Source organism: Dipteris shenzhenensis, chromosome 20, assembly GCF_047967505.1.
Source record: "Dipteris shenzhenensis isolate YYH24624 ecotype China chromosome 20, Dip_SZ_1.0, whole genome shotgun sequence".
Lineage (NCBI taxonomy): Eukaryota > Viridiplantae > Streptophyta > Polypodiopsida > Gleicheniales > Dipteridaceae > Dipteris > Dipteris shenzhenensis.
In genome coordinates, this window is record NC_141615.1 from 8,038,899 (window position 1) to 8,064,992 (window position 26,094).

At 42.9% G+C, this 26,094-nt stretch overlaps 1 protein-coding gene across 7 annotated transcripts in view; it reads left to right on the forward strand.

The window, feature by feature from the left end:
* LOC147889220 (phosphatidylinositol 4-phosphate 5-kinase 9-like) overlaps positions 1 to 26,094 on the forward strand; it is a 74,631-nt gene that overhangs the window by 10,756 nt on the left and 37,781 nt on the right. For all 7 annotated transcript variants that reach the window (XM_087391227.1, XM_087391232.1, XM_087391229.1 and 4 more), the window contains 2 exons: positions 15,414 to 15,572; positions 17,681 to 17,846. In XM_087391227.1, the coding sequence (XP_087247353.1) occupies positions 15,414 to 15,572; positions 17,681 to 17,846 (325 nt within the window). The remainder of the gene's footprint in view (positions 1 to 15,413; positions 15,573 to 17,680; positions 17,847 to 26,094) is intronic.

The following is a 26,094-nucleotide window of genomic DNA, read 5'->3' on the forward strand; positions in this document are numbered from 1 at the left end:
CAGTTCCTCTTCGCCGGCGACCCTGTTGAGATAGTTGACTCTTACACATACTTGGGCGTTGTCTTCTCAGGCCCGATCTTCACGATGCGCCCGGCCATGCAGGCGAGGATCAACCGGGGATACGCCACTCTTGCCAGGCTGGAGCGACAGTGCTACCACTCCCACTTCCAGGACCCGCGGACCAAGTCTCTCCTTTTTGATTCTTTGGTCCGCCCAGGAGGCATGTACGGTAGCCCTTGGTGGGGAGCCGACCTTTCAGACATAGAGTGGGCTCGAGTCGAGCGCCTACAGATACTGATGTTTGCTCGGATGATCCGTAGCAAACCATCGGTACCACACCAGATCATTCTAGCAGAGTTCGGTGCCTCACCCCTACAGCTTGATGCGGCTTTTCAGGCTATCACCTATCTCCATAGAGTCAGGGATTTCGGCTCCTCCGTCGACGGTCGCCTCCGCCTACCTTGACTAGCCCTATCCTCCTCTATGGCCTTATCCGTTGATGGGGACCAGCGATGCTGGTATAGTCGTCTTTCAGTTGGTTCACCCGACTGGGCCTCGACTTAGACCGGTTGCCTCCTTTTCAGTGCAGCCTCGACGCTCCACCATCTCCCCTCTCCCCCATTGACCAGGGGGTCAACTGGCTCATTCAAGCGGATCTGCTCCAGCTCCACACCTGGCGGACATGGTTTCTTCACTCCGAGCTTCCTGTGAAGCTCGACTTCTACCGCCGACACTGCCTCCAGATCTCACGGGAGGACTTCATCACACCTCCAGATTACACATAGCTTCATCTACCACATGCGCTCCGGATCTCCCTCAGTCAGTTTAGGGTCTTGTCACACCGATTACGAATCAAGAGCGGACGCGCAGAGGGTATCCCATGAGAGGACCGCCTTTGCCTACTTTGCGACTTGCAGGAGATCGAGTCGGAGGAGCACTTTGCTTTCAGATGTCCTATCTATTATGCCATTCGAGGCCGGTACCACTGCCTCTTCCGCGACGGATTCGGCCCTCTCCCACACATGATGCAGTTCCCGGATCAGCGATGCCTAGCCGCTTTCTTACATGAGATGACTCGCCACCGAGATACCTCTCTCCGAGCACGGCGAGACGAGCAGCACACACAGCGTGAGGATACCCAGCGGCCTATCACTGATTTCTTCCAGTCACAGGATACCTCTCCTTAGTCTAGCCGACGACGCGGACGTGAGCGAGAGCCAGAGCCACGACAGCTGCGCCAGCGGACAGACTCACTCATCCGGGTCCATGACATCTTGTCTCTGCTCTTTGCCCGCCCCACCGGGGTTACCGTTGCCCTCATCCACAGGGCCACCCGCCGCCCCCGACGATCGAGCTCGACTAGGCTACGTGACGTCAGAGGCCAATCATCTATCGCAGGGTTTTTTCCGACCTCCCATTTGACGGTCCCTCTATGATTGGTCTCTGACGATCACCACTTGCACATATATACTGTATCTCCCCCCTCTGCCCCATTTTTGGTGCCCCCCCCTTCTTTTTTGTATCATCTAGAGGTAGACACATATTTTTGTATCAGGACTAGACAGACCGTCCTTCATAACCTCTTTTTTGTAGAAACGGTTGGCTGGCTCGTTTTGAGACCGCCACCGTTATGCTCATTGTATCAGTTATCTTTAGTCTCATAGACCTTCACGGTCTCCCGAAGACTTTAATAAACTTTCTTTCTTTCTCTCTACATATGTACATACATATATATATGTATGTATATGAGATAGAAGCAAACTCTCTTGTTGGAATGAAGTGAGCCATCTTTAGTCTCATAGACCTTCACGGTCTCCCGAAGACTTTAATAAACTTTCTTTCTTTCTCTCTACATATGTACATACATATATATATGTATGTATATGAGATAGAAGCAAACTCTCTTGTTGGAATGAAGTGAGCCATCTTGGTAAGATGATCAACTATCACAAGGATAGAATCATATCCACCTTGTGTCATAGGTAGACCTACAATAAAGTCCATGGAAATGCTCTCCCACCTACCTAGTGGTATTTCCAAAGGATGTAAAAGTCTGGGTAGCTTCACCCGTTCTGCCTTACTTACTTGACACGAAAAACAACGTGTCACATATTCATGAATATGTTTTTTATTTTTGGCCAAAAGAAATCTCGCTTCACGAGATCATACGTTTTCTCAACTCTTGGATGTCCCGCACATGGGCTATCATGGCATTATTGAATGACTCTCTGCTTGAGATCATTCTGATTAGGTACTACTACCTTGCTATTTCTTTACAGCATATCATTTCTTATGGTATATCTTGCATAAGTTTGGCCTTTTCTGGATACCAGGTCATCCTTTTCCTTGGATTTCAGCACATGAGCCTTAGGCCAAAGGCTTTGGATGAGAACTCGTCCACCTTTTGAGTTTCTCTAATCTCGGTCATTAGAGCACTCTCTAATACCGTGAAACTCATATTATGCATAATGCGTGACAACGCATCACTAACTTTATCATCCTTCCCTCTTCGGTACCAAATCGTTAAGTTAAGCTCCTGCATGAGGTCTGCCTACCTAGCTTGGTGGCCTCTCAAGTCAGGTTGTTTACAAAAATGTTTCAAAGTATCACGATCAACATCAACAAAAAACGTTGATCTATACAAATAATGTCTCCACGTTTTCAGAGCATGGACAACAGTGTATGAATTGGCTAATTTCGTTGAGAGGGAGAAAGCTTCTTGCTTTCAAAAGCTATTGGCCTTCCCTCTTGGAGGAGAACCGCTCCTACCACAATGCCACTTGCATCGGTTTCAATTAAAAACGGTTTCTGGGGATCAACTATTTTTAACACCGGTCCTGAGACCATAGCTTGTTTTATGGTGTTAAAACTTTTCTGTTGATTTTGTCCCCATATGAAAGGTACTTTATTTGAGGTCAGATCAGTCAATGGCGATACTATTTCGGAGTATCCTTTGATATGCCTTTGATAAAATTGGACAAATCCCAAGAATGATCGCAAAGTTGTGGGATTGGCCAAGTCAGTATCGCAGCCACTTTCTTTGGATCCATTTTTACCCCATCGGGAGTAATAATGAATCTTAAATATTCAAGTCTTACCATACACAGTACTGTTTTCTTTTTATTTACATAAAGATTGGCTTTCCTCAAAGTATTGAACACTACTCTTAAGTGTTCGTGATGCTCAGTAATACTTTTGCTGAAAACAAGAATAGCGTCAATAAAATGCTCTACAAACTTTCCGATATACGGGCATAGTAAATCGTTCATAAGCATGACGAATGTAGCAGGAGCATTGGTAAGTCCAAACGACATTACCAACATTACAAAAAACTCATAATGTCCAAACCTGCTTCTAAAAGCGGTTTTATGCACATCCTCGGCTCTAATACGGATCTGATGGTAGCCACATTTAAGATCTATCTTATTGAAAATTATGGCCCCATGTAACACATCTAGCAAATCATCGATCTGAGCCATCAGATACCTGTGCTTAACAGTGATATTATTCAATGCTTTGTAATCTATACAGAGGTGAAAAGTATCATCTTTCTTTTTCTTCAATATCACTGGCGAGGCAAAAAGTGAGAAACTGGGTTAAATCTGCCCCAACTTGAGGTATTCTTCCAGTTGTCTATGTACCTCTGCTTCTTCGGTAAAACTTAACCTATAGGGAGGTCTATTTATAGGTTCTGCCCTCGGGATTAGTTCAATCTTATGCTGAACACTCCGCTCTGGAGGTAACCCATAAGGTAAGTCATCCCTAAAACAATCAGAGAACTCCTCTCAGCCAACTTGGCCATCTTCCCATTTTGGGTAACATCAGTGCTAACCGAAGGACCATGAATTGGCTCTACCGATGCTGTACAAAGAAACAAAAACTTTTCTTGAGCTTTTCGAACTTACATTACGGAAACCAACGGTCCTTGAGGTATATCTTTTTCACCTCGTAAGACATACAACACATCATTCATCTTGAACTGATAAATGTGCTTTTTCCAATCTATGGCTAGATTCTTCCTAGAATGCCAAGCCTTACTTAGGGCTATATGTGCGTAAGCAAGCTTTGTCATTTCAAAATCAAGCTTCTCTACATAGCCCTGAATTCGAAGTTCCAACTGGGTAACCCTTTGGTCCCATATTTCAGTTGAACTTCCATCTGCCATTCTGACTGTGTATGCATAGTCAGATGGACTAGTCTTTAATCTCAGCCTCTTTACAAGCTTGGAGTTAATTACATTGTGCGTTGACGCTGAGTCAAACAACACAATGATGTCATGATTGGCTACTTGTTCCTTCATCTTAATTAACTCCGTATCGTTAAAGGTTATATACCCCGTTGCTGCGGGCTTTGATAGGATATTATCAGGTGCACTGTTTACTAGCTTAGTAACAGACACACATAACACAACCCTTAATGACCTTTGAGAAGATCCCGCTAGCTGAATCTGCATCTGATCTACTCTGGGACTTTTCTCCATTTCCACGTCGCATTCTGAGATCACCATCTTAGCCATCGGACAATCCTTGTTTCATGACAATCTTTCCACTGATGAGGTTGAAGGCATCCAAAACACAAGCCTTCTCTACTCGCTTTTTCTCTTTGCTCTGACTTCGACCAAGCTCGGGCTGCCATTGGTGTTACTTTTCTTTTCACTCCAATGGTGGTACTTGGTTTAGGAGTCTCAACTAGCTTTGCCTGCTTGGCTTGATCACTAGGCTGTGAGGCACTCCCTTTGCTAATCTACTTCTTCTTAAACCTAGTTTTCTTCGGGTACTCATATCGAGTCCCAACCTGCACAAACCCACTTGGTCTGTTGCCTTTGGCATCCTCATAGTTCAGGGCTATGGCAATTGCTTCATCTAGCGTGTTCGCATACTTAGCCCGAACTTCCATCTTGATCCGATCATTGAGTCGAAAGATAAAATCTTTTACTTGCACCGATTGAGGTAGAGGCTCATAAATTTTCATTACACTTTCTCTGAACTTATCAGTGTATTTCGCCACTGATAAATTTCTTTGACGAAGGTTTCGATACCGATCCCAAGCTCGGGATGCTTCATCTCAGGAGGTAAGAAGTGTTTTCTAAATTCTTTTTTAAACCCCTCCTAAGTAGTGGATGCCACTCCATCTTTCTGATGTTTTATCCACCATCTATCCGCTGCCTCATTAAACATGTGGGTGGCCTCGCGGATTTTCTTCATATCATTCCCGATTTCACAAATGGTGAAGGCCTCGTCCCAATACTGTAACCAGGTCTCTATGATATCAGAACTACGGTCAGACATCCAACCAGAATACTTATCTAGCCTATAATTTGCAATATCAGGCACCTTAGCCCTCCTAGGCTGAACCGTATGAACACTGGTTTTAGGTTCCATTGGAGCTTTATCTTTCTCTTCACGAGATGGCCTAGTAGACATACTATGAACCATTTTTCTCAGCTTGGATTGCCCTACATTTGCTTGCAATTGTTGAGCTAAAATCTGTTGAAAGGCATCCTCCAATAATGCAATTCTACCAGATAGTGTATGGCCTGCTGGGCGCGACACTTGCGGGGTCGGCCGGACTCCTGACTCTATGGGATCCACCCTAGAAGCTTCTTCTTCAACTTTCATTTAGGTTGATTGGTTTTTTTATTATTAAAAATTACACACCTGAATTGTCTCTACAATCAAAAGTCCAACTCCCAAAATTACAGCTACCCAGGCATATACCAAACTGCAAACCAAAACCGCTTTTCCCTAAGCTAGGGAAACTCTTGCAACCTTAGAAACCTCAAATCCTAAGGCAAAATGAATGAACATAAACCACAACTGATTTTAAAAAGCATAGAAAGCTCCCAAGGGGCTCATTCATGTTGCGAGATCAATTTGTCCCTGCAAGCCACTGCAATCCCCAGTTACGTTCCTAGTCTAGCCAATTGTGCGCAAGGAAACAAACGTAAACCTTGTACAATCCTCTACTTTGCAACTGCTAGTCGTATCACCATTAAAGCAAACGAGCTCACAGTTAACTCCCAATGGCTAGCCGAGCTCCCGGAGCTAATTCATGCATATGAGCAGACCCACGAGACTAGCCTCTTCTCCAATTTATATATGTGTCGTCGAATTGGCTTCTGCTGACCAGGCAGGTCTTCGTGAGCGTAGTCTTGACCCATATTCAACGACTAAATGTAACCCAGCTCCCCCAAGAACAGTTCATAGCAAATGCACATAGCTCTGCTGGCTACTAGGCCCAATAGCCGAGCCCATGACTAGCAAAGCCAACTGTACTATCGTAACGCACGAACTTTGCAGAGCAACTGACCCCACGGTTCAAACGCCAACTCTGTTCCAACAGCCTCTCACACCATACGATGTTGTGGCTCCAGCCTTTGGTGTTAACCAAAGTCCCGCCTGCAGGCTGCCAAGCACGACGCTAGCTAAATAGGCTGCTTGCTTCATCTCGTGGAGTGCACCTCACATGCAATAGCTGAAGGATCTCTAGCTACCACACCCAGCTCCTGCAATGCCAAGGAGTCCTGAAGGCAGCAATCCGTGAACCTTCGCATGTGCCACTCTGATGTCCTATGCCCCAACGCACACCCAACACTGACGAACCAAGTGCGGACGATCTACACCTGCATGACATATGGCCTTAGTCTTTTACTCCGATCCCGTACGACAAGATTCCTGCTTCTCTAATGGCTTCACGGTCATAGCTCGCTAAGGCTAAATGAAAAATCCAAACAACAGCCTCGTTTGCCAGAATTCAGCATAGCCCGAGGCTCCACTCATCGTCCTTCCACAGCTTCATCTCCCTACTCCGATCACCCGCTTTGATACCAAATGTTACAATCCAAAACCTGCATACTAAAACTGAAATCTAACTTGGAATCACGGGTGCTGGCACAGTTATGTTCCACCTAGCGAATTCCCTGCTGTAGCAGCTCAAAAATACGTAAGTAGAAAAAACCACGGCATGCTACGCACAGAGCCCACATATCCCTAGATGGATCTAGCCTGCCACATGTCGTCATTCTAGGGTACCTTTTAAATGCATCATATACCCCTCTCTTGGGATATCCATTTATTCACTTGCTCCTAGGCACATTTACACATTTAATGCATTTAAGACCCAGAGCCTTAGATCCATCTAGTCAGTGCCTTGTCACCCTCATCAAGGACCTTGACATTAATCCTTTTGACCATTTACATGAATCCCAAAAAAATATAATACAAACATTGATCCTTTAAAGGAAAATGTCCACTGACCCTTCCGAGGTCATGTTACCTCAACTTGAGCGTAACAAACACCCTGGCGGAAGTCCCAGATGTGGTCAAACTTGCTGGAGAGGTGGTGACTACAGATGTAAAGGCTGCTGTAGCTGAGGGCAAGGTTTCATCATGGCGGTGGGGCAGCAGCTGTAGGTTTGTGTTGACCAGCAGTAGAAAAGTTGGGGCAGAATCATCTGATAATGGTGGCAGCAGCCTCAATGGCAGAGCCACAAAATGTGGCAGTGATTTTCTTTCAGGATGGCGGGAAGAAATAGTAGCAACTGGCTGTTGTGAGAAGGTGACCAGCAGGGCAGGGGGGAGAGACAGCGATCGAGCAAGGCTCTGATACCATGTTGAGAATCTAGGAAGTCACATGATGGAGACACAAAGTCTGAGGCAAACGTGATTGATTTGATGGCAAAGTACTTTATAGGCTGAGGCAGCCTTATCTTCCATACACTACACATCACTAATCATGTCAGTGCAAAAAGAAAGTCTATTAAAGTGTAAGGTCTATGAGACTAAAAGAAGCTGATACAATGAGCTGATGGGTGGAGCCACTAAACGGGCATCAACACCCAGGACAAATACAAAAGAAAATCCTTAATCCTGCCCATGACGGCATCGGTACATAAAGAGAAAACTCTCTGATTGGAAGCCAATGAGAGTGTCAACCCTAGGAGGGGGGACATTAATGTGTGAGGCTGTTGTGGTGGCATAAACCGTGTGATAGGGCGCTGGTGGCTGTCGACATGTACAGCCCGCTGTAGTCTTCTAGCTGTAGCCCTGTGCTGAACAAGTGCCACAGTCACTCCTGTGGGTCGTGCATCCAAGTGAGCATGGAAGGAAAGTCCTCTAGCGTGATCTGTGCCTCAGTGCGTTGACGAGTCTGGCGTGTCTTTGACTCTGGCTCAAGTCCTTGCAGCCACCGCCTCCGTGAGTCCTGTTGGTCAGTACTCTCTGGCTGTAAAAACCCGATGATCATGCTCTGAGTGGAGACTGGCTGTGTGTCTTGGCAACTACTCCTGGTGTCATATGGCCTCTGAAGGCTGCCAAGCATCTCTGGTCTGGATAGGACAAGAAGCTGGGTAGGGAGCCGAAGCCATCTCTGAAAAGGCAGTGATACCGACCTTTGATCTCGCAGTACATTGGGCATTTGAAAGCGAAATGCTCCTCTGACTCGATTCCTAGGAATCGCACAAGGTGCATATGCGACCCTCTCAAGGTATGCCCTCCACTCAATCACTCTCTGTATGGAGACAGTGTGATGAGACCGGGAACCGCCCGATTGAAATCCTCATGGAGTGGGAGAGGTGGATCTGTGTGTATCCTCATGGGTCGATGAAGTCCTCCTTTGAAATCTATAGGTAGTGGTCTCTGTAGAAGCGGAACTTCACAGGGAGCTCACAAGGTGCCAACCAAGTCCTAAATGTGTGTAACTGTAGCGGATGACTTGGTTCTCCTCATGATATGTGAGTGGGATAGAGGGCTCCTCAACGCTATACTAGAAGGGAGGCAGCTTGCCTATATGGAGGCCAAGCCTCTCAAACCATCTGCAAGTACATGCATACCAACACCTTTGGTCACCCTTTGCTGCCAGTGCCATGGAGGAGGTTAAAGCCAACCAAGGGAGCCTATGTTGCCCTGCGGTGCAAGATTCATACTGCCGAATGCGGAAGAGATATGTGATGACCTGGAATGCTGCTTTGAGCTGTAATGGAGATGCCTCGAACTCAGCTAGAACTATCTGATGTAAGAATCTAGATGACGGTACACAAAATCAAATAATTTCAATCCCAAAGGTCAAGTGACCCTTCAAACTCAAACTCCTTTCACACTAGCACACTATTCACACTGCAGACTCTGAAAGATTGCAACATAAACTACCTTATAGACAAGGGTTAGCCCTCCCAAAGCCATAACTGCTGCACCAACTCGTGGGCCTGAGTGACCTTTAGTTCATTGATCTCTTCATGCCACAGATTGGATGCCTCTCAATTTGTGCCTTCTCAACACATGACATTAATGATGAAGTAGCTAAAAAGGCTTGGAGTAAGTCTAGCATGGGAAGAAGTCCATATGCTTAGGTTCTCCATGTTGTCACTGTCCAAGGGGTCCGCTTGTGTCCACTAACGTCAACTGGCGCATACCCTGGGTGCTTATTTCAATTGTCAGGCCATTGTCTTACTACTTGGCCAATGTTTGGGTGAGTTGATGGCATGCAAAATGAAGTAACCATTGTGGGTAAGACCATCCAAGCTGGAGGATGCAGATGCTCCATTCAACTTGGTATTAGAAGTCTTTCTACAGAGAAGTCATAATGGTGTTCCAGAATAGTAGTTTCTTGCAGTTTCTCTCCTGAATTGGTTGAATTTTGAAAAGGGAATATGTGCGGCCACTTTGACCTGATTGGAAGCCAGCATAACTTATGTAACAGCTACTAGGGTAAAATTTCTTGTGTAGTCCATAAGGTCAGTCTATGCAACAGCTAATGGAGATGCATTGGAGAGCAGCCAAGAGGATTTTGAGTTATCTGAAGGTACCATGAATCTGGGTATAGCGTACCCCATATTTGAAGGCATGGACCTTTATGGACTCACTGATGGAGATTATGTAGGACTAGTAATGGTAGAAGGTCTACTACAGGTTACATGTTTTCTATTGAATCTGAAGCAATAATTGCTGCAGTAAAAAGGAACAAATACTTAGTCGAAGCAGATTAAGGCAGCCAGCATGGCGTTATCTGAAGCCACATGGTTAAGGCTTCTGTTGAGAGAAATTGGAATGCCACTGATAGAACATATAGAACGTACAACTGTGTTTTGTGGAAAAAACCTATATATTCCTTGCAAAGTATGTGTGGTTCATGCTAGGTCTATGCACATAGAAGTGTAGTTCCATTTTATCCTGAAATGGCCTCATTTTTCTGCACCACAACTCAGTAGGTAGCTGATCTCTGCACAAAACCGTTGGGAGATAAAAGCTTCATTGGTACAGGGATATGCATTTGAATGCAAGATATAGGATAAAGCATTAAGGGAGAGTATTAGAAGATAATGCTTGGTATTTTGTACTTGTGATGCCATTCTAGATGAAACAAAGGTCATTTTTGACATCACTTAAGCATCGCTAGGATAGCTTGTCTTTGTAATGGGATGGTAAATTTTTTTGGCCAACCTTGTGGCAATGCCATGCCATCTACTAGGGTCGCTCAAACCCTACTTTTGATCTACATAGGTTTAGACTTGTTGAATCTTGTGTGAAGATTTCACATACTCTTGTACATGCTGTCCCTCTCCATTCGTGGTTGAAAGCTGCTTCATGTCTGCATATTCCCTCATGTATCTACTATTACAATACACTCCAATAGAATTGCCATGTGTAAAAGATGTTGGAATATGAAGCCAAAGTGAGTCTAAAATGAGTGTTCTAGGTTGTCTAGGAGTGGTTTTATAGTCTAGTGAGTCCTAGACATGCCATGTATCATATTGGGAGATATCCCATAGACATTGTGACTTTCTAGAGTCTAGTGGCACACTATATAGTGTTGTACTTGTCTATTGTCTAATATATCAGTCAACATCAAGCTCTTTGGTATCATGTGAGTACTTGTCCATTGCTTTTATTTTCTTTCCATTTCATTTCCATTATGCTTGTTATCTTTCCTTTCCATTCCTAGTGTTAGCTTGCTTCTCTCCCTACTACTATGATCTTTCATGTGGTATCAGAGCCATGCTCCTGGCCCTGCTCTCTCTTTCCCTTTCCCTTCCAAGAGGTTGAGGTGAGGGAGGCCAATGAAGCTACTCTACCTCCTCCTTGGAAGGCTGCCCTTTTCTCTCCTTCCTTGAGCTCTCTTCCCCACACCATGATCTGCCACCTCTCTTCTCCTTCCTTCTGCTACATCTTTCTGTGACTTGTGGATGATGTGACGCTTCTATCCGGATCTAGAAGCAGAATCACGGCTCTGTGTCTTTAGCAAAGTTGTATAGGACCTTGAGTACCACAAATTTCGTTTTTACATCATTGCAATCCGAGTTTTCTGTGAAAAGTTATAACCCTTGCAAGAAGTGACGAAATTTGTTTCTACGTGCGACTTTTGTTCTGGAGCTCAATGATTTGACAGCCCAAGCATGATGCAGCCAGCTCAACATGGAGCTGTCCATCCTCTTCATCGTTTATCTCTGCTCCAGCCTGCCATTTGCTCCTTTTGCCCGACATTCTCTTGGAGCTACTATTTGCAAGTTGGTGCTCGTATTCTGCCTGTAATTCTCTTGGAGCTGCTGTCCTTCTACTTCTGTCTGACATGAATAAGTTCCAGACTTGCTTCAGCTCATGAAGAACTTTCCATAGTTACACTTGCTATCCACGCTACCTCTATCTTCTTTGCCCGTCACTTGATGTGAGCTCTTGACATTACATTGCGGCGACTCCTTCACACGACTACTCCAAACTTTGGTGGAGACTTTCCGAGCTAGATGTGAGTTCTCCGATACTACTCCGACACACTCCACTACAGTGATCTCTCTGATTAGTGCAGTACATCGAGCTTGATGTAGACCACTCTACATCAACAAGTGACTTCTTCAACATTACTCATTCGATTGGTGCCTGAGGTACTTCGCATTGATTGACTTCTCGATTGGTCGTGGTACTTGAGGCTTCTACTTCGACATTGGTGACTCTCGTTCCGGCATTTTGAGAGTCATCATGTGAGTGCTCCATGTAGCCGACACATATTTTGGGACATTCCTACCTAGCGCTTCATCAACATCGTCATCGACTCGCAGGGATGTGCACACATGTGCAGTGGCTATTTGGAGGACATCTCTTATCATAAGAGATCTATTTTTTATTACTACATACTTGATGTTATTTTGGGGTCCTCTGCCTTGGGTAGTCCCCCTAAAATGATATGTATTGAGTGGTTAATTTTCATTGAGTCTAAAGGTCCTTTGCCTTGGATAGTCCTTCTAAAAAGATGTATTGGTTTTCCTATTTTGGTGTATGGCTTCCTAACATGTAATGTTATGAAGGGATGTACTGTGGGAGCCATGTATTGGCTTTGATAGGTTTAGAGGGGGATGCATTGTGGGAGCCATGTATTGGCTTTGATAGGTCTCGTTATCAGGCCTGGCCAAGTTCCAGGATGGTGGTGTATTCCTAGACCTATGAGCTGGTCATGTAGCCATGCTATAACGTGAGTCTCTGAGCATGTTGAGCCTCAAGCCATGAGAGTGCTTGGATCAAACCTCTGAACACGCTCAGACTTTAGCCTCTGAGTTACATAGGGTGCACAGTTTAATGACTGTCATTGTCATGTTATGTTCTTGGTTCCATTCCAATAGTCCCTCACCTTAGACCGTCATTGTCATGTTCTGTTCTTGGTTCCATTCCAGTAGTCTCTCACCTTGCCTTCATGGAGGTGTCTTGACTATGGCTATAGAGAGATTTAGGAGGAGAGAGAGAGAGAGAGAGAGAGAGAGAGAAAGTAAAGAGAGTTTTATATATTTACATGTTTTATATTATACTTTTAAAAAATTATAAAAGAGTGACTTTATGGTTGTTTTGAAGTTGAGATAATATTTATATATATATTCATCTTTTAAATTGACTTGATGATTATTGGTTATTTTTATTGCATTTGTATAAATATTTAAGCTCATTTATTGTCATAAAAACCTTGTAAAGCCTTCTATGCTATTTTTCACATTTATGGTCATATGAAGCGCCTTGTAATAAACCCGACCATCTTGACCATTCACTATTTAACGAGTATCAGTGGGCTGCATAAGTGGATATCATATGGGCTGCATAAGTGGATATCAGTGGAATAGTTTTTAGTGGGTAGATTGCATCAGTTGGGTATCAGTGCACAGATATCAATGGATGGACAGATTACATGTCATCATGAAGATTGAAGCTTTATGACTAGAGGGCAAATCAATGGATGGACAGATTACATGTCTTCACAAAGATTGAAGCTTTATCACTAGATGACATTTTATATTATTGTAAAGCTTTATTGGCTAATTTTTTTACATTTGTACAAATATTTAAGCCTTGTAAAGCCTTCTAGGCTAATTATGCTTGTTATCTTTCCTTTCCATTCCTAGTGTTAGCTTGCTTCTCTCCCTACTACTATGATCTTTCATGATCCAATAGAGGTGAAGCTTTAACACACTCTTGTACTACTATCCCTCTCCATTTGTGGGAATTCAATGAAAGCGGATCCATGGTTCCATCTTTCTACTTGTATCTACTATTACAATACATGTGCAAAATACCCAATAGAGGTGACTGGGGAGAGGAAAATATACTTTTTATCACTCACTTAGTCCTTTGACGTAAAATCTCTTGATAAAAGTTTCACATGGTTTGCTTAGTTTATTTCTTAGTCATGTCTACATAAAGTAACAAATAAAAAAATCAATTTGTAACTTAACAAGTGTTCCTTAATTGTATTTGCACCATCAAAAAATTAGGAGCTTGGAATAGTATAGAGTAGAAGGGATAGAGGCAAAGCATGGAGAAATGGAGGACAAAGGATACTTGCAGTTTTAGTAAAGCCTTCACCCACATTTTGCAATTTTTTATAAATTTATATCTAGAACTTTCTTGAGTATGTATACTAGCATGCTAAGCTGTAACTGAGTACTTTTTTTGAGTTTTTTGTGGCATTGTGTGTGTTAGATTAATAGCTTTTCTCCTGACACCATCATTACAATGTGATTGAGTGGACGTAAAGTTGCACTAGTTATCCCCTTAGATTAAGATGGGGAAATTGGTAGGCGATTGAGGATTGAGTAGGGTAAGGGTGAGTAGGGAAGAGGGTAGACAATAGTTTAGAGAGAACGAGTGTAGGATAGGGTAGACAATAGGGTAGAGAGGACAAGTGTAGGATAGGGTAAGGATTAGGGAAGAGGTTCTAGACTGCGATTTAGGGTGGGAGAATACATAGACTAGGGTCTAGGGATAGAAAGAATGGAGGCTAGGCGTCCATCATAGTTCAGCAGAGGGTAGGGTTTAGAAGAAAGAAGTAGGGTGACAAGAACCTCAAAATCTATGCCAACATGAACATTAAATGAGAGTGGTTAGAATGTTATGATTTTATGTTTTTTCTTTCATGCTCATTGGAATGAGTTGTTACTGATGAATCTTGTTGTGTAGTGGAGGGGATGTAGGAGATGAGAGAGAGAGAGAGAGAGATCCATTAACGTTCTCGGAAGACCTCATGGGCCTATGGGACAAAGTGCACACCAAAATTTTGCAAATAGATCTGGACACCTAGAGAGTTGAGGGAGCGCTCAATGTAGCTCAGCCCCAATTATTCAGATGCATAACTAAATACTAGTACTATCTTAGAAAGAACGGTCTGAATAACATCAGTTTAAGACTCAGAGTCTTTGGATTTAGATTTGAAATCTCGAACCAAAGCCTGTCCATCCCGGTAGCCCGCCCGTTTACCCTCCTTACATGCTTGCTTCACTCTAGTGAGTTTGACGTGTGTTTGTTTGAGCTGGGCTAGAGTGAGCTCCTCAGATATCCAGATTCTTGTACCCTTTTAGCTTGCGTGTCTTGTCTGATAATCTTGACTTTTGCTGCCCTTTCATTAAAATATACCTGTGCTTGTGTTCCTTTTTGAGAGAGGGAGAGAGAGACCGTGTGGCACAAGCAATATACAGTGGCGTAGAGAGGCAAGGGTTAACTGAGATTTGTAATTATTGCAACACCAGGGGCTGTTTCTCATTGATAGAAAGACAGTTATACGTTTTGGGATCCCTTTACGGGTTCCTAAACGAATGGTTATTCATAGTAGGATTGATCACTTCCTTGTGCTAATGGCTATGCCCTGACATATTGCCCTGTTTAGAATTAAGTTAAATCCTAAAGTTGTCCCCCTCCTGATTTTTAAAGACAGTGTAACACTGTTCAAAGTCTTGGACCAGATGCCGCTTCTGGCTCTGACGATACATGGTCATGATGTATTGTGCTTTCAAGCTTGATTGCGAAGTTTTGTAATGGTGGGTCTGTCAATGTGGCCATTAGTAAATCATGTAGCTGTGCTAAGGATAGTACAAGTAAATAATTACTTTTAATACTTTAGGGATTCATGGAAAGGAGATAATGGAGTTGTTTTGCCTGTTTGTCATGCAGGTATAGTGTAGGAAAGGTTATAGAACCCCCACGAGAGCTTACATCCTCGGACTTTCGGGCAAGGATTTGGATGCGGTTTCCTAGGGAAGGTTCTCAGCTTACACCTCCTCATCAATCTGTAGATTTCAAATGGAAAGGCTACTGTCCCATGGTTTTCAGGTGCTCTCCTTTCTTTCATGTATATCTTTGCTCAAATATACCTTCTGTGAAAGAAGCATACAAGATACTAACTTTATCTGCATATTTGATAGGCTTGAACTATTGGTACTCTCTGCTTGGTTCCTCTACAACGTGATAAATGGAAAATGATTGTTACTGTAGAGATTTGTATAGGCAAGGTCTGTTTCGATCTAGATAAACGAAGAATGCCAGTTCATGAACATATCTGAAGTCTTGTTTACACTATCTACAAATTATCAGTGGATGTTGCAGAGTTTTGTGCAAGCAATTTTGTATTTTGTATCCCCATCAAAGCTGTCAACTTGTGCTTCTGTTTGGATAAGTGTAAATATTTTATTTTTGAAGAATGAATTTTTTATCGGTTGATTTATTGAAAGGGTCCTTGATTGATGCAATTTTAAGTTCATGACAAATGTGAGAACTGCTATACCGTGATGTCTTTTGAGAGGTGCAAGACACAGCATTAAAGACTTTCTTTGTACCATGCGGAGAGGTTCTTTAAGGTGGGAGCATGCATTCATGTATGCATGTATCCAAATCTTTGTATAGAAGAGTGCTTCTAGCATAAACAAAGGTGAGACAGGATCGGCCCATCGTCCAGTTGTGTAGGGGATGAAATGCTGATCAAGATGGGGATTCTTATATTCAGGATTCTTAATCCCTCTTTGACATGAGGTTTACACAAAGTAACATGGAAATGAGAGTGGATTGACAAAACCAAAATCCTCGTCACTGCCATACAGAGGAGCATAGCTCAAAAGTAAAAGATGGAGGGAGTTTTGGGCTCCTGACCTCTCTTGTGATATGTATTTGAGAGGTAACAATGTGGAGAACGTAACTTTCTCATAATAACCAGTTTTTGAGTCTCAATAGGGCAGCATCTACTGTGTTCTGAATGTCAATATGTAAGAAGGTGAATTGGAAGAGTGTAGTGTAGAGTTGATTCATCTACCTAAGGTTCTGCCAACTTGGACTATATGTTTGTTAGGCTGGGTTCGTGCTTCTCTAAAGGCACATGTAAGATGCTCATTTTTATTCCATAATATTCATATTGGAATTACTAAATGCCACATTAAGGTGAACCAAGCAGCACATAAACTACCTCTCTTACCATTTCCCCCCCCCCCCCCCATGAAAAGGAGTTCTATTTACAAACTCTCTTCGTTCCTTTTTTCTTTCGCTTGTTCTATAAAAAATTTGAATTTGTAAGATTGGATATTTCCAGTCTTATGAAGGTATATTACATTATTTTGTCTTACATATGAAATCCTGCAGTACCTTTGAAGAGATATGAAACAATTACATAGATAGAGAGAGAAAACATGGATAAAAGGTGACTATATGTTTACCTCTACCTGTTATTTCATGTTTTTCTCTAAACATTTTCACCATCATTATTCCCTTCCTTTCCTTTACCCTTCAATCATTGTAGATCTTTCCTCCGGGTTGCTTGGTCACCCTTGCACTTTGGCTTCAATATCTAGAAGTGTAAGGTTGATTCCAGAATGATTAAAAAGTGCCTCTTTGGCATAACTGTGGAATTTTGAGGAGTTGCAATGTAGTGCTTGGTTTTATTTGTTTTAGACCACATGTGAATTCGTGCAAGCCATATGTTGCTTCTTTCACATGCTAATACCTTCCTAGATATTTTGATAATTCATATTTGTTCCTTTTCTGTACAGTGGTCATATATCTGGTATTTTGTTATTCTTATTCTTCTAAGTGTTCAAAGTAGATAGCAAGTTGACTTTTACTAGGGAATCCTTGACTGCAACCAATTTGTTAAGTGTCATTCCATCTATGTTCCATGCACAAATGCCTAGTGTCTCCCAATTCATTATTTGATACCTCTTCACCCCCTTTTTCTTTTAAAAAATGCTTTCCCATTCTAAGGCAGTCATCTTTTTTCGTTTCAATTACCACAGAGAGAGAGAGAGAGAGAGAGAGAGAGAGAGAGATTCCATCAGTCACACCTTTTTTTAAAGAAATTGTATTGGACAGAATTGCATTGGCTTCTATTGTTTCCCTCCTTATTGTTATATTTCATAGTACTTTTGTCATTCAGTATTTACCTCTACTATTACCAGGAAGCTTCGAGAGATGTTCAAGATTGATGCGGCAGATTACATGATGTCCATCTGTGGGAATGATGCATTGAGAGAGCTTCTATCACCTGGAAAAAGTGGGAGCATATTTTTCCTTTCTAATGATGACCGATATATGATCAAAACTTTACGCAAGCAAGAGTTAAAGGTGCCCAAGTTTTCTATACATATTGTTTTCGCGATTCAAAGATGATATGGAATTTTTAGACGCAGTAGCTTTTGCATTATGTAATGCATTACCAATCTGTTTTGACCTGCATGTAATATCCTATTATGTGGTGATTGTATCATCTTTTGACACTGTTTATCTCAGATTGTTTAATATGCAAAGGGTCATTAAAAACATTGGTTGATGGTGTATGAAAGGAGAAAATAATCAACTGCAATTTAAATTTCCTGTCATTTCTTGACACTAACTCCAAAAATAAACGTCTGTCTTTTGAAAATTGATTATGATGCATCCATAGCTTGTTTGACAAAGTGCTGAAGCTCATTGAATGAATCTAGGCTTCCAAAATGCCCACCTCCACATTGAGTAAATGTACTTGGCGACTGCCCCACTATGTCCATTGGATCTAGAATAAATCCTGTGGTTGGAAATAGGCATAGCATGTGAGGCCTTGAATAAAGGAGCTGGATCTAACAGTGAAGAACACACACATTTGCGAGCCCTTGGATGGGCTTTCATCCAATGACAAAGATCTGGCGCGTCGCGTGAGCCCTTGGATAAGCTTTTGATCGAATAGAGTAGGTGAGTCGCGTGAGCCCTTGGATGGGCTTGGATCAAATCTCTAAAGCCACTTGAAGGTGGCGGCTGCCTGCCTAATTAAAGGAGGCTATGTCTTGTCATTGAGCCCTTATATTGAGAGTTTGATCCAACGGTGAGGACTAGACACCTCACGTGGTGCCCTTGGATGGGAGTATGATCAAAAAGTTAAACCTTCCATTAATTGCAGTTTACCTATGCCCTCTTAACTTGAGGATTCGAAGATTCACCATTTTCCTAATCAAATCCTTACAAGGCCTTTTTGAGTCCCCTAATGATAGTTCATCACACTTTCAACATCGTTAAGAGACGAACTCTTGCCACAGCGGACTACCAATAACACCTGAAAAACAACAGAGAGTTGGGTTATATCAGAAACCCATTAAAAGTGAAATATTTATAGTTGACTAACATGTATTGAGTACATAGTGTAGTTGAAGTACTGGGTTGCACAAATTCATTCCAAAGGGATATAGCAACCCATGGGAGTAACCCAAGCTGGGGAAATAGAAATCGACAATGTCACCCTTGACTTTTTTCTAATATCTCTAATCCCAAGACGTATCCTAGTTAGCAAATGAAAAAAGATCAATGGCATTGCCTCTTACCAATTCTAGCTAGCAAATGAAAAAAGACCACTTGAAGTTGAATAAACATATAGGTATGAAGGCTTTTGGTGAAGATATCAGTCATATTGTTTGCATATAGACAAAAGTTGACTTCAATAAAACCACCAATGCAATTTGACTAAAACAATAAGTGGACATGGCCATACCATCCTATGAATGATGCAGAACATGCATTAACTTATCTTGACTGCATGCATTCCTTAGTGGCTGCATTTGCTGCTTTATATTCAGCTTCACTAGATGAAGGAGAGACCCCTGCTTGTTTCTTCATGAGACATGAGATGAAAGCTGGTCCAAATGAGAAACAACAGCCAGATGTGGCACATCTGTCATCTGTGTCACCAGATTAATCTGAGTCTATGAACCCATAAAGCTCAAATTCACGGTCTCTAGCATAAAGAAAAAGTTTTACGACATACACATTCTAAAAGCCTTTTCTTTGCTCTCCAATGTGTGATAATTGACTCAGTAGCCCTGTAGCATAAGCAATGTCTAGCTTCATAGAACACATGAAGATGAGGCTGGCTACCAACTGTCTATAAAGATTACCATCAAGCTTTTTAGGGGTGTTATGCTTCCTGAGGTTGATACCTTTCTCAAGTGGAGTTGTTACGGGTTTTCTGTCCTCCACCTGCAAGAGACTCTTGACATACATTGTTTGAGACATGCAATATGCCATCTTTAGTCTACCAAAACACAATGCCAAACAATAGTGCAACAAGCCCAAATCTGTCGTATCAAAGGTTTCTGATGGCTCATATTTCCAGCTTTCTAATCATTATTGCCAATGAGTATAATATCATCCGCATAAAGTACAAGTACTATTAAATCTGTCCCTTCTTGCAGAACATACAAATTTGGTTCAGTTGGAGTGTTCACAATTCCTTGGACTAGAAAAACTGATGTATCTTATGATACCATCCATGTGATTCTTGCTTCATTTGATAAAGTGATTTCTTTAGCTTGCATATCTTGTGCTCTTGTGCTAAAACCTCAAGACCTTAGGATTCTGTACATAAACCTCTTCTTTAAGATCCCCATTTAAGAAGGCAGTTTGACATCCATTTGAAAAACTGACCATCGATAAAGTGCAGCTAAGGAGATACAGAATGGATTATAGTCATCTTTGCCACTAGAGCAGAGGTCTCCTCATGTGCATACCCCTTGGCAACATGACGGGCTTAACATTCTCCAATGCTCACAATATTTTTCCCAATGGGTGGATCAACCAAATCCCAAGTGGCATTCTTCTTAATGGATCTGATTTTAGATTCCATGGCCGTTTGTCAAAATGGATGACAGTATGCATACTAATGTCATTAAAGCATGATTGATCTCAACATTGGGTTACCTACTGGTGGATGCCCTAGTGCTTCCTAAGAAGGCCGTCCCTTCGTGTCCTCAAAGTCAACTTGGCCCACCTTGGTGACTTGCTCTACCACGTGCACGATGTGCATACACATTGGGCTGTCTAGCAACTGGTGGCTGCCTATCCTTGATAGTTGGTTGTTTATCTGAAACACCTGAAGCAGGAGTAGTACCTCACCATGTGGCCGCTCATCAGGCTCAAATTCAATCACATCCAAAGGAGAATCATCTTGAATAGGTAGAGTACAGAAAAGGGAGACATAGGAAGCCTATACATGGTAATATCATCAATCTCAGCTCCAGAATCAGCCATCATCTTCAAGTTTTGATCCAAGGGGATATCCATTGGTTTGCAATCCTTCATGCCAAACCTCTCCAGCATATTCAAGGCATACTGCCTCTGCATAAGCCAAATGCCATCAGGTGTTCTCAACACCTCTATGCCAAGAAAGAACTTTAAGTCCCCTAGATCCTTCATATCAAACTCCATTTTCAGCTTGCTCTTAATTTCAGCAATGCCATCATCATCACTACCAGTCAAAATTAGATCATCAACATAAATCATAATCACAACATATCCAGCATCGTCTTCTTTGTGAACAGTGAATGATCATCCTTCCCAACTGCAAAACCAAGCTCCTGCAGGTATCTATTGATCCTTTCATTCCATGCTCTAGGTGCTTGCTTCAGCCCATATAGAGATTTCTTCAACCTGCAAACATAGTTGGGATAGTCAGGGTGCACATAACCCTCGGGCTAAACCATATAGACTTCCTCCAACAAGTCACCATTTAGGAAAGCATTCTTGACATCCATTTGCTGCAATTTCCAGCCATTTGTAGCAGCCAATGCTATGACAGTTCTCACAGTTGCCATCTTGGCAATAGGGCTGAAAGTTTCCTCATAATCTAGCCCATACTGTTGTACATACCCTTTGGCAACTAGCCTTGCTTTATACCTTTCCACTGATCCATCAGACTTGCATTTTACTTTGTAGACCCATTTGCAACCGATAGGATTCTTGCCTTCAGGCAACTCCACCAAATCCCAAGTCTGATTAGTGGCAAGGGCATCCATCTCCTCATCCATGGCATTCTGCCAATGACCATGTTGCATAGCCTCACCAAAGATAGTTGGCTCAGTATGTCTCATAACTTTTGTCATATATGCATAATGCCGAGTAGCATAACCACTATAAGTTCACCTGTCAACAGGATACCTGACTCTCTGTGACCTTCTCACTGGAGTGCCTGACTCTCCTCGTTCATGAGGAGGTATGTACCTGCTTCCCTTGACTCCAGGTGTAGACACAGATGGTATACCCAGCTCACTATCCAAACTGTCACTACATGACGAATCATAGCCACAATTTGATGGCCCAGGGTCATCATTTTCAGCTTGCGAAAGCACCTCAACAGCCTTGGATTTCCCTTTATCTCTCCCCCTCACTGACCTAGAAGTGTCTTTAGCGCCAACCCCACCTAAAGTCATTAGTGGCCTCTCTGTCTCCCTCACATCACGAGTTGATGTGAATGGACACGACAAAAATCGTGTCGTCTGATGTGCTTGGGTTGTCCCAAAACCAAGGGACGCACCTTTTCCACCATCGGACACGCCTTTTGATCAAAAGTTTCTGACTCCTCACCCAAGGGACACACCCCATGTGGAAAAAAGGACATCTTTTCGTGTGGGGACACCCCTTTTTAAAACAGGGTCACACCCCTTCATAAAAAGGTACACCTATTCCAAGGGTCACACCCCTTAGAATAGGCACACACCCTTTGGCACCAAGCACCACCCTACAAAAGGGTACCTAGAGGGCCTAAAAAGGGCAACCAGCCCTAAACCTAAGGCCCAACTCAAGACTAACCTTATGTTCAAGTAACCCAGCCTTTAATTTTTGGGAAAAGCAATGCCTAGTAGTTATTGCAACCTTCGTAAATCGGTTTTTGGCGTCTCGTCAGTCGTGCCTTCTTCTTGAAAGTCGTGCGTGCTGTTCCGTACAGTCTATTTATGTCGATTCTGCCCCTCCCTTGCCGATTTTTGCTTGCCAGCCCACTTCAAGCTTGCCGTTTTCTGTTTGTAGCCTTATGCTCAGCCTTTGGCGGCCTTTCATAGTCACGCTGATAGGACAAAATCTGTATCAAGTTTTTGAGCATTGTATATAGCTGTGGGTAGGCACATAGTTGTACACATCTAGGGTAGGTGTGGGCTTTTGGCATTTGTGGATTTTTCTTTCACAAGCATGATGGACTGATGTATATTTTTTTGAGATAATAAAGTATGTTTTGTAGGGACTTCATGGGAAATGATGAAATGCAATTGGTTGTACCAGACTTCTAGAGCAAGGGTGTCTAGTGTGTGATCAAGCAAAATGTTTTTGGGGTTATGTAAAGTCAAGTCATGAAGGGTTTTTTTATATTTTCCTGAGTCAATGTGCACTTGCATGTTACATGAATTTAATATGTTATGGTGTCCATGTCAAAGGGCTTTTCATGTGTGCGTACGGGGTTGCATGCAATTCGACTGCAGTTGCTTGGGATGTATGGGCTCCAGGTGCTTCGTGATCTGTGTGGCACGGTTGGCGCTTACTGAAGTCCTCTAGGAGTCTTGGCTGTGTAGTTGATGGTGCGGGCTGAGAAGAGGATTCTGGGCGACGGATGAACATGAAGCATCGTGGGTTTCTTGGCTGTGAGAAGCATAGCTATCATGGAGGTTTTGGGTAGAATATCTTGAGTGATGGAAAGCATACAATACGGGAAATAGAAGAGGCTAAGGCTGTTGCTTGAGATGTCTTCCGTGTGGGCTTGTAGGAGGCTGGTTATGAGCTATTTCTTAGTAAAAGCTTGAGGCATAGCCGTGGTATCAGTTCTGCTGACTAGAGGACTGTTGGCGACATGAAGCTATGAGTGTGGAGTACTCTACGAGCAAGAGAAAAATACAGACGCTGGATGTAGTTGTGTAAGAGCAGAGATGATTGATGCGATCTGCTAGCGAGTCCCTTTCACTCTTTGGTTGTTGACTGTAGCTTTGGGGAGAGTTATGGAATGCTGGAGCTCGGTGTTTGAGAAGGAGATGTTGTGGAGCAGTTATGATGACGTCAAGAGTTACGAGCTGTAGCTCTTGATGGAGGCTTACGAGTCTTGGCTGTGGGATCTTGATTGTGAGTTGATGTCTTGAAAAGTCCCAAAGATAACCTTTATGTGGACTGTGGGTTCGTAGTATTCTTAGGCTGACTGTTCTCTGAGTTGTTGAGGAAAGTTCATTTCTAAAGTCTAGTTGTCTCGGGTTGTGTAGTCCTTTGGTTCTCTCTGAGTCTGTGTGATCTATGTTCAGTCAGTTTTTATGGGGGTTTGTCTCAGTGCCTATTACAAAGACACATACCCTGGAATCTGGTTCATAAGCTCATCATGTATGAGCCCACATTGCAGATGATCCCTATGAAGTCTCAGCTATCTGACGTGGTGAAGTACATAATTTCTGGTTGTCTTTCCATTTTTTCCTTATCATCTTTTTTGGCGATCCTGCTAGGGATAGGAGGAGTTTTGAATTGAGATTGGGTACTCAAGACAAAACGGCCCAGAAGAATTGGCTGGGGAATGTTGCTTGAATTTCTGTGTGTTTAGGGATTGAAACTATGAAGACAAAGCCTCGCATGAGAGTGATTCATTGTGAGTTATGTGGGGAGTGTGGACACAGGAGAGATAGATGCCTTCATGTTGAACTTCGGGTGATACGTCTCCGTGCTAAGGTTCAAAAGGCTTTGAAAGTGATTGCTCTTAGGAAGAAGAATGCCAGTCAGATGCAGGGTAAGTTTTCTTCAGTAGAGTGATTATTTTTGCTTTCTTCCCAGAAGAGGTTGGGTGGTATTTTTGGTTGGAAGTGTGTTTGAGATAAGTTAGTTAAGAGGAGAGATGGCTCATGAATTTCCTCGATTTCACGGATTGCCCAATGAAGATCCAGAGAGGTTTTTAGAGTGCTTGGAGTTCACAGCTCTTATTAAAGACAGGAATGCTCCAGAAGTCCTTTAGATTTTATCCTTTTGTCTGTTGGGAGAAGCAAGAACTTGGCTGCAGACTTTCTGTGCAAGAATACATGATGATCAGGGTGCTCACAGAAACCCGACTTATCCAAAGGTGAGGACAGGTTTCTGTGTGTTAGAGATCCTGATGGCATTTGGAGAGAGCTATGTTTATTGCAACAACAGCGGACTCAATTAGTGGATGAGTATGTCGATAAGCTAACCATGTTGTGGAATAAATGGTAGGTGGCCTTATTACCTGAAGTTCCTCCCAGAGTCATAAAAAAGGATAGGTTTGTTGCTGGTATGAAGCCGGAGATTAGGATAAAGATTGAATGTCAAGAGCTGGTCACTTATGAGGATGCTCTCAGGGTTGCAAAAGAGAAGGAGAGGAAGCAAATAAGATTGTCACAAATGATGCAAGAGATGCCAATGGTTCAACATGTGCTTGAAATTCTCTCTCATGTGAAGCCAGAAATACAGAAGCCTGAAGTCAAGAAGGAGGAGAATATAAAAGAAGAAATTCATGAAATGTCGGAGCTTATGAAGAGTTTGAGTTTGAACTTGATGAACGGTAGGAAAAGAGGTAGATCATCGGGTGGTTATGGCAGAGGCAGCATGCCTTCTTCAAATAATTCACGCCCGTGGCAGGCAGGACGAGGTCAAGGGTCATTTGCACCTTGTGTCCAGTGCTTTAATTGTGGAGAGTGGGGACATTACATCACACACTGTGATAAGCCTCCTCGTGCTGGAGGTGATGTTTATCCATTGCCAACAGGGTTAAATAATAGGGTGAATGATCATAGTGTAGAAGTAAAAGATGCAGGTCAGCCTAGTACCTCTGGAATCTGTAAAGCCACTGTAGAAGAGAAAGGGAAAGGTAAGGCAGTTACATTTGGCTTGTTGGAGTTGGAGGAAGTTAAAGATGTCATGCCATTAGGGAAGAGAGATAGAGAAGAGGAGGTTGGTCCGAGTGCAAAGAAGGGGAAGCAGTCTGAGGAGATGATGACCTACCAAAAGAAGAAGAGCAGGAAGCCCATAAGGAAGTACAGAACTGCAGATTATCCCATGGGGAAGGAGTAGGGAGATTATGATTTGGTGGAAGATCTTTCAGCGAGGAAACCGGACATTACGTTTGCTCAAATGATTGGTCTATGCCCAATGCTTAAAAAAGGATGGAGGCGGGCTGTAAATCCAGCAAAGAAGAACTCTCATAAAGGTACAATTAAGCTGATGTCTGTCTCAGAGTTGCCGGATCTTTTACCTGCTGTAGAAGCCTGGCATAAAGGAAAGGGTTTTGGAGAGGCCTATATAGATGGAGGTACACAGATTTGTGTGATTACCCAGGCTTGTGTGGAAAGATTAGGATTGAAGATATCCTGCTCCTCTAGTTATCGCATCAGAATGGCAAACCACTCCAAGGTGAAGACTTTAGGGATAGTACCTGGTCTGGAGGTTGAGGCATTCAGTGTTTCATGTCGAGTGGATTGCCATGTGATGCCTGCGGGGTTGGGAGCCTATCCTTTGATTCTTGGAAGGCCGTGGTTGAGGAAGGTAGGTGCAATTCAGAATTGGCAGAAAGGAATCTTTTCTGTACATATGAATGGGAAGA